The 9,545-nt window shown below is 38.5% G+C and overlaps 1 protein-coding gene across 2 annotated transcripts in view; it reads right to left on the bottom strand.

Annotated features, from left to right (window-relative positions):
- Positions 1 to 9,545, bottom strand: part of PPFIA2 (protein tyrosine phosphatase, receptor type, f polypeptide (PTPRF), interacting protein (liprin), alpha 2) — a 356,094-nt gene that overhangs the window by 12,452 nt on the left and 334,097 nt on the right. For both annotated transcript variants that reach the window (XM_009327518.1, XM_009327519.1), the window contains 3 exons: positions 8,845 to 8,926; positions 4,169 to 4,369; positions 1,436 to 1,498 (listed from right to left, as the gene is read on the bottom strand). In XM_009327518.1, coding sequence (XP_009325793.1) covers positions 1,436 to 1,498; positions 4,169 to 4,369; positions 8,845 to 8,926 — 346 coding nt within the window. The remainder of the gene's footprint in view (positions 1 to 1,435; positions 1,499 to 4,168; positions 4,370 to 8,844; positions 8,927 to 9,545) is intronic.

Genomic DNA, 9,545 nt, shown 5'->3' with positions numbered 1-9,545 from the left:
CAGCAGGAAGCAATTAGTAAAGCAGGTAAAAAGAAAATAAAAATCAGTTATAAAAAGATGTGGTTTTCATGTGTATGTTAATCTTAGTACAAATGAAAACATACATGTAAAATATGCCAGTAAAATAACTCCAGTTAGTGGCAATGCCCTGGGCTAAACTACCTTAAAAATTACAAGACCAAAACCATAAAATCTTAGTAGGGCAAATCTAGCTAAGTTTTCAAGATATAAAATCATTATAGCTTGGTGAAACTTTACAGCATTACCTTAAACACTTTTTATGGTTTCACAATCAAAACACGAACACTTACTTACAAAATTGGGCATTAGAGATGCCATTTTTTGTTTCTAGTTAGATTTTGCGACATTCACAATAAAAAGCTGTCTTCTCATGAATGTATTGTAAAGGAGCTTTTTATATAACATTTTTATGGCAAAACTATATTTTTCTGGCTGGTCAGTTAAACAGAATCAACTCTATTTCTGGTCAGTTGAGTGTTGTTATATTTGTATTTATCTTTACCAACAAAATAAAATTGAAAATGAGCTCAGTTGTAAAAAAAAAAAATACTGATGAGAATCTGCTTCATGAATGTTCATGAGAAAACTTAAAATAGTATAGCAAGCATAAATTTCTAAGAAATAAGTCTTTACTGCATCAAAATTTAGCTTCAGTACCTCCCCCACCATTTATGGATTGGGCTGACTATATGTAAAGTTTTACAAACTGAAGATAGGCTTTTCAGACATCTCACTGTAGGATTGTATCATGTTTTATAAGCACTGTTATGGAGTTGTTATGACGTAATGCTAAAAACAAACCCGAAAATAACATATGTTCCAAGTAAAAGAAAAATTCAGAACTATTGAATAAAATCTATTAATATTTATGTCTCCCCAAAGCAGGGAGAGGTTTGACAAAAATCAATCAATAAATGACCCACTCCATGCACCCTAAATCAAAGAGCATGAATACACAAGTATGGACATGAAACTCAGCATTAATGAAAAGACTGAGTTGCGTAAAGCACCATTCTCAAGCTTTTTCTTATTTCTTTCTACTTCAGCAGATATAAAACTATGTTTAGAAGAGGTACTAGGGAGTAGAGTATAGGGGAGATGTTGCACCTGTAACTGCAACAATTTCATTTCACTAAATGAGGTTTCACACTGGCAGTGGAACTATTATGTACTGTAAAACTCCAATACTTGTTTTAGGTTCACACAATTTTTGTGATCGCAATACAGTTTGTAATGTCTTTTGCTGAGAAATGATGTAACTGTTCTTTAAATTCAATTTCACTTCTCCCTGTGACTTTCTAATGGCATGCTTGAGAAGCGTCCTACAGAAGATACGGCATCTGCGTTAAAGCAGATACATCCTAGTTCTCTTTTGAGCACTATAACCATTTTAAATGGAAGTGGAAAGACTAACCGTTTTAGCTGGAGCAGCAAGATTTTCCATTTCTTCATGGGTCACCCAAACATTGCCTGAGGGCTATGGACAAGGCCCGCAGGGAGGCAGGTGGGATCCACATTAGGTAAGCAGTGGTAAAGAAGAAAGGCAGCACCACTGTAAGTTAACAGCGTATAGCATCACCATCAGCACAACCATGTTCTTGCCTCTACCGAGCTGCAACTAGAGACAACTTTAGACAACTTGTTTTGTATCTTTCATCAGAAGATTCTGAACAGACGTGATGGAGTATTTCAACTAGAACTGATGGATGAAATCCGGCAGAGCATCGTCACAAAGGAAAGAATAATAATTAAAGCTGCATTTCACACACAAGTGGCAAATACAACCTTTGGCTCATAGCTCTGTCTGGAGGTAAGCTTCAGTTCTCAAAGATCTTCCAGCCTAAATATTCTGCACACATCACACGCTTACATTGTAATATAAATAATTATTACTTCCCCCATGTTTCTGTAAATCAAAAATGTCAAGAAAATTCACTTGTAAAACTATTTTTCCTCATCCTATTGTTTTCAGTCAGATTATTACTAGGACAATGAGATGAGGCAGGGAGGGGTTGTGGAAGTCTGCCGTGCATGAGGTGAAATGTGCTGTGTTTTCTTGAAAGCTGAAGTAAATTAACTCCTTTCCTGAGAAAGAGGGGAGGCAGAAAGACTTGGGACTCAGAAATGCACATGCCGGGGCAGGGCAGCTTTGTGCTGCCAATTACTCAGGGAGAATTAAAAAACAAGGCAAAATTATTCCCAATGTTTCCAGCTTGAATGTACTGTTTTTTCATTTCAGAAGTGTCAATGTGCTTGCTTTGAAATATGCTCTTAAAATCAAAACGAATTTTGCTTAGTAATTCAACAGCATGTTGAGTCTATACTGCTTCACTTAGGTGAAATCCATTATGATTCATAGTATTACCATGGTTATGACATATACAACCATTCTGAGGGGAGAAAATATCAGATGGGGAACTATAATGTTTGAAAGAGTGACAGGAGTAGCAATGGGACTTCATCTTTTCAAACAAGGAAATGAACAAACAAGAACCAAAACAACCAGCAGGTGGATCAGGCTGCTAAGACTGAAGTGGCTCAGTTCTGTGGCTCAGTGGATCTGGACTGGCAACATAAGGGTGAATTATTTATAGCTTGGTGGGCCCATGACACATCAGGCCATCAAGGAAGAGATGCAACATGCAGATGGGCTCGTGATCGAGGTGTGGACTTGACCACGGACACTATTGCGCAGGTTATCCATGAATGTGAAACATGCGCTGCGATCAAGCAAGCCAAGCGGTTAAAGCCTCGCTGGTATGGAGGACGATGGCTGAAATGGGGAGGCCTGGCAGATCGATTATATCACACTCCCAGAAACCCGCCAAGGCAAGCGCCATGTGCTTACAATGTTCCCTGCTGAAACCAGGATGTTAACCTTCGTTAAGGTTATGACATATACAACCATTCTGAGGGGAGAAAATATCAGATGGGGAACTATAATGTATAAAGAACCTTAGCAATGTGAAGATAAAAGGCCAGTCAATAGGAACATTAGAGTCCTGTCGCCCAGTTGCTCATATAACTCAGTGGTTCTGGTACTCCTCAAAGGTATCTCAATTCTCATTTCCACCAGAAGATTCTCCATGAATTCCATGAAGATGAGAGATTACAAAATACAAATATTATTATTAACATAATTATTATTGTTATCTTAGCATTAGAAGTCTGGGCTGCACTACTTGAGTAGTAGTCTTTGTCCTTCACTTCTGTGCCATATGTCCCATCTGATCTGGGGTTTTTTCTTGTGCTTTTTTTTTTGTTGTTACAGTCTCTGTTGCCTCTTTCATAGCCATCACCATCAGCCTCTCAGCTTGAAACTCCCCTTTTGTTATCTTGTTTCTTTTTCTCCTCATCAGTTTGGCCCATTTTACTTCATTTTCCACTAACAGGTGCTTTTTATCTATAGCACATACATTCTTACTCTCCCCTAATATACTTTCTTGCTCTTTTTGATACATTTGCCTTTCCTTTCAGACCTGTATCCCTGTGTTTCTTCTTTATCTGCTTCCTTCCCATCTGCTGCCATTGTCCCCCTTCTCTCCCTTCCTCACCGAATGCACACGCTCTACTTCTTCCTTCCAGACTCTCCTTTCACACCTCCAATCACTGCTTCTCTTAAAGGCATGAAGAACCTAAAGCCAGTTGACTCAGATTAGATAACATTTGACAGGATGCCAAAAAGGGGAATGGGAACAAGATTCAAAAGAGCTGTGTTCCTACATAACCTCTCCCCCCTCCTGCATTGCGCCCCCCCACCCCCCAACAAAAAAAAAGAGAAACAAACAAAATGAAAAAAAAAGAAAGAGAAACACAATTTGCTTTGGTTGGGAGAGATGACTTGAAGGAAGAGAAAGGCAAAAATACAGGCAAAATTACGAATACGATGCTCAATACTGATCATTTAGATAACATCAAGGTTAATCAAAAGCACGACTTAAAAAAAATAAGAATATCTGCTAAAGAAAAAATATCATCTATCAACAATCAAGCGAGTGATGAACAGGTCCTTCTAGGTCTCTGTAGGACAGTTCCCACTGATTGTGAAGTGTGTGTTACCATAGAGCCACTCTCGTACTACAAAAGTCTTTCTGCAGACTCCTGCAGGGTGAAGTGGGAAAGAAAAAGTCAGCTGAACAGGACTCACTGTTCTGGATGTTGGAGGTGCTGATGGACTTGTCAGCGATACCATCTCTTGGATTGCTAGTCGGAGCTTTAAGCGGTGAAGAGGATTGCTGATTCCAATTTCTCTTTGAATCTCAGTATCGGACAAAGCAGACATAATAGCTCCACTCTTCACGTTGGCACGGCAGGCAGCAACATACCAGGCTGGCATGCCTAGCCAGAGCTGTTGAGAGAAAGGACACATTCATCCAAAGCATTGCTTCATTTCTCAGATGAAATCAATCATCAAGGCACCTATCAATCTGAATAAGCATGATAATACACACAAATGAGTATAACTATCATAGTCTTTACTAAAATGAAATTGTTTCAGAACTTTTGAAATTGCCATGGCTTCACGTGAACTCTTTTTGTTGCTTTTATTTTAACCAGAACTTTAAAGGAAGGGATGCTTTGAATTATTTTTAGAGCTATCTGTCCCCATCACCTGGGCTACTCCTTTCCCAGGCCTTTAATGATCAAGTAGTGGCACAAGTCAATGTTACTGCCCATTTGATAGTCTTACCATATACAGAAAACAATCTAAGAGGAATTAAGTAATTTTTTCACTTTTGTACTAAAATGGCTTTCTCTCTCTTTCCATGTTAGTCCCCACAGTGTACTCACAGGGTGCACTCTCACTCTTCTCCGCTTTTATTTTCTTGGTAGAAAGAAACCAAGCACAGTGCACATAACCAACCTAGTGAGGACTGAGCTTACTGTAAATTTGGGAACAGTCTGGTATGGTGCCATATCCTAGCTAGAAATACAGGTTAGAAGTTGTAGCAAAATGTAAGCACAGCTACATCACCTGTGGATTTAGAAGATATGTACTCGCCACTGCACGCTTTTCCTCTCCTTATGTTAGTCTTACTAGCCTAGGTCAGCAACAGCCCCTTGCTTCACCACTTTTACTCTTGTCTTGTAAGAGGTACTCTCTACTTCTAGCAGTCTTTCCTGGGACGTACTGAGTATGCATTCTTCTAGGTTTTCTCAGCTTTCTCATTTTGTGCTGTCTCATTAATATGATTGTCGGTGTCTACAGATCTTTGCTCCCAAAGGAGATAATTCCATAGCAGGGATACATACATGTGGGAAGTTTTTGTCACAGTGTGAAATACATTAGGCTATAGAGAAAAGTGTGAGAAGGACATAAGCAGTGAATGCCATAATCACTGAGATTTGGGGGAATAACACAACGGAAAACAAAGACATAACTCGCTAGGTGCTTAACTCCAGGAGACTGCTAGGCTCTCTCTGTGAAACCTGAAAGAAGAAGATATTTCTCTCTGGAGAGTAGCCCCTCCTCACTCTTTTCTAGATGACTATCGCACGTGGGTTGGTGCTGTGAATTACATTTTTTAGTACATAGCTCTCCCCACTGGGATGAAGAAGCATAACATATAACAAAAGATTTCCACTGGGCAGCAAAACAGCTAATATTCTAGATTTTGCGACACTGAGTGTTGAAGTGCATAAATCACCCTTCACTACTTAACCTTCAATGTATCTGAGTGTACATACTTCTGTATACACAAAATTTATATACACATTTATACAGCTACCTAATTTTGTTAAGTATAAGTCTGTTGTACTTCACTGTACTGCTATATAATATTCCTTCAAACGTAAGTTGTCAAAAGCACTTTTCAAACGTACCGATTAGTTATTAATGGCTTGTAGTAGCATCTTATTCTATTCTACTGTTTCTGAAACAGAAACCTGTCCATCAGCATACAATGCAGTGATGCTATGTGATAATAGCCATTATATTCTATGTTTTCAGATTTTTTTTTTTTATTAATTCTGGGTGGATGGCAATTAACGACTACCTGTGTTTGAATTTCAGTGGAATAGAGCATCTGTGACCGTAAGTGAAGTCATAGAGAACTCTATCTCTCTGTGCATCTTGAATAGGCCATCAGAATTAGCTGATTTCATGATTTTAATTTTTTCTCTTAATAATGGATTACTAAAAGAGGACACAAGGTCGAAGAAATTATTAAAAAATATGCCATCAGTAAATTCACCAGCAAATCTGGAAAGCAGAGACAAACTGAAAGGATTTTTATTTAATTTCTCACAGTACAGGGAAGTACTGTGTGGTTGTTAACAAGCCTATACCTTATGTGGGACATAAAGCTTAAAAGACAGCTGTTAGATCACTTTTATCTCACAGAGAAAACATACTTGAATGTTAGATCCCAAAAGAGCTCAGACAGGCTTTTCTGTACTGACTCCTGATGTATCACAGGGCTTGAGGAATGACTGCATCATGTTTCAAAAAGCCCTTCCCACTGATGGGATGAGCCACTGCCCCCCACCCAATGCTAGCCTGAACCTTACCCAACTAACTGTAATGAAATACAAAGTTTCATGAAAGTCAAAAAATTAAAAAGAAAATTATGTAGATTATACCCAGCTGCACTTAAACAAAGGGCCACGAGGAAACTATGCATAGCTTTAAACTGTACTTAATATTCTCATTTAATTTGACTTTAATTTTTTTTCATACATGCACTTGAAAAAGCAGGAAAGTGTAAATAGTGGGAGTTATTCACCCTGCAGAAATAGATTCAAATGTTTGCCGCTCATTAGGTAAATTAGTTCTTTAACAAATTAGGTAAATCAGTTCTTTAACAAACAGCTGTCTCAGCCAGAAAATGCAGTTAGATGAAAACAGTCTCTAAAAAGAGGGCACAGTAATTGTTCTAGGCAGAGAACCCAGATATCAAGATTGCTATACTTTTCCAGAATTAGTTAAGAAAACCCACAGTTCTTAAAATGTATCTCATCTATGTCTGTGCTACATACAAATGACTAGAATAAATGCTAAGGTTGAAAAGTTAACCCCTGAAAAGTTTGGAAATGTCACAATTGTGATCACATATACTTCTTTAATTTGGGCCTTTGTCTCCTTTAATATTAATTTCATTTTTTAGTCCAAGGGTCACATATTATATTTTCCCCAGGAGAGTATGAAATGCACAGAGTGTCCATCTGCTGACTGAATGCACTGATGCTCACTGAATAAATTCAGTACTTCTGCCCTCATACCTTTTTATCATCAGTATTCAATCTGCATTGAATACTGCAACATAAACTTCCTCATGGGCTTTCCTGTGCTACTCTCATTATATTTTCCAAGAAGTTCACAGACACCAATTTCTCTTTACAGCCCCTCTCCGAGACAGAGGGAAGCATATCCTATTTTGCAGCTAAGAATCAAGGCAAAAAAGGATTAGGGCTTAACTTGTCAGATATGTCTTCAAATTTTGGATCACCCTGGAGGACATCAAGGCCAGATTTTTCTCAGTATTCAGAAACGTACAGACCTTTGTATGTTCACCTTTCCAGCAAATCAGCTTTGACTGTAATATTGAATATTTCTGACTGATACAAATCTGGTTACCGCACTCTCAAAGTCATATGAAAAAGTCAGGTAGTGGCCAAATTAATGAATGTTCAATATGAACAGAGATTTTTTTTGGAAGGAGGATGATATCCTATTTTCCAAAGTCATGTGCAAACGCTTGAACTGCCTTTCTGCAGTTTTCATTTAATCCTTTTCATTAGGTACCTTCAGCAATTCCAACATAAAGCAGAAATTTTGTAGACATTAGCTGCTTTCGTTCCTCATCCTTCATTTATCGCCTGAACATATTCCTGTTAAAGCTTTGGAAGGGGTCCTTTTTTTTTTTAATTGAAGGGAAAACTCTACAAATTCTATCTGATGATCAATGGATGATACCCACAGCAGACATGAGACAGGGTGGGAATACATACAGACGCTTGGTATAGACACCTGTTCCTTGAGCCAACAGAGAGCTTGTATCTGCACTGAACTGATACAGCCTTGCCCTGTAAAAGTGACTGTGTATTTGTATAACAACATCCTTACTTTCTGCCTTCTCCTCCCCTCAGCATCTGGGTAAGTACTTTTTGAATAGTTCCTTCACCTAAAACATTCATTGATTTTTGTCAAAAATTGACGGACAGCTTTTCTGAATGTTTCTCTGGATGGGTTCCAAAATCCATTCATTTAGGCTCTCCAAATAAAGGAGAGCTCTCTGCAGATTGGATTTCAGAGATGAAGGCACTGCCTGTCAAATCAGAGAGATTTCAACCTGGATCTCGCACATCCCAGGTGAAAGTGCCGAGAGGAACACACTTCTTCCTGTTCTGCGTGATATCTAGGTAAATCAGCCCTTTCCCATTACATTTTAAAAAGATAGAAAGTTACAAATTCTTTAAATTTATTAAAAATACTGAAGATGCAGCTTTTGTGTTAACCTCAAATAAAATTTGATAGCTAATTTTTGTTTTCTCCTTAGCACATCATCCTACATAAACTCTGTCTGTGGAATTCCTAGATATTTAGAAATGAGAAATTAAAAGATTTCAAAAATTTGGGGTTCGAGTGCATCTGATAACCCTTTTTTCCTGTCTTCACCCCCCTGTGTAATCCCGTCTTACTTTTTTTCAGCTCTAGTCTCTGATTTACACCATTCAGTGTCAAAATCTGCTTAGTGCTCACGGCACAGCACGCAGGGGAAAGAGGAGGAAACTTTAACAGTCTCTTTTAGAATTTGTAAGGACGAGCACACAGAAGCAGCCTGCAAATGTGACTCACGTTTCCAAGTTATGGCCGACACTTACCTCCAGCCAGGCAACCACTGTAGGCCCATCCCACTGTGCAAAAGGCAAACCCTTTCTCCGAGCTTCTTCCAGAAGTTCATGTCTAGAAATGGATCAAAAATTGTTAAATATGCAGAGGTATGTGTAGGGACAATATAGATGCAACCATGCCTTTTTGTTAAGCGTAACAACAGTGAAGCACAACGACAGGCATAGAAAACACCAGTGAACGATACAGCTCCTTCCCCTTTTTGAATGTATTCATCTATTCCCAACTCTTCTTTTTTTTTTTTTCTTGGTGCATTTTGACATCCCTTTAAACACCTAACATACAAAAGGTGAGGTTTCTGTCTGTTCTTAGCTGAAGCAATACAGAATTGGGATACCCTATATAAAAGGATCACCATATAATAGAAGACATTGGTGAAGAGAGAAAACTGAGGGATTCCTCCTGAGACTAGCTTAGCTCTGGTCTGGTAATGACCCAGAAAGGCCCAGAATTGCCAACTTCTAGACCTGAGCTAAGCATGGATGTAATGCAGCCAGGTATGAGAGGTCTCTGTGTTTGAAACGCTAAACCCTGCTGGACCAGCTATGCACAATTCTAGGGTTTCTGGAGTACAGCTATTCTGCATCTTCAAGAAGCCATCCATGGCTAATTAAGAGTTGGTTGTATCTTTAATAGTTCCATGTTAATTTTTTTATTATTATTGTTTATATAC

Source organism: Pygoscelis adeliae, unplaced genomic scaffold, assembly GCF_000699105.1.
Source record: "Pygoscelis adeliae isolate BGI_AS28 unplaced genomic scaffold, ASM69910v1 Scaffold113, whole genome shotgun sequence".
Taxonomy (NCBI): Eukaryota; Metazoa; Chordata; class Aves; order Sphenisciformes; family Spheniscidae; genus Pygoscelis; species Pygoscelis adeliae.
The sequence above is the reverse complement of the archived record's forward strand: the minus strand, read 5'-3'. Positions and strand labels throughout refer to the sequence as shown.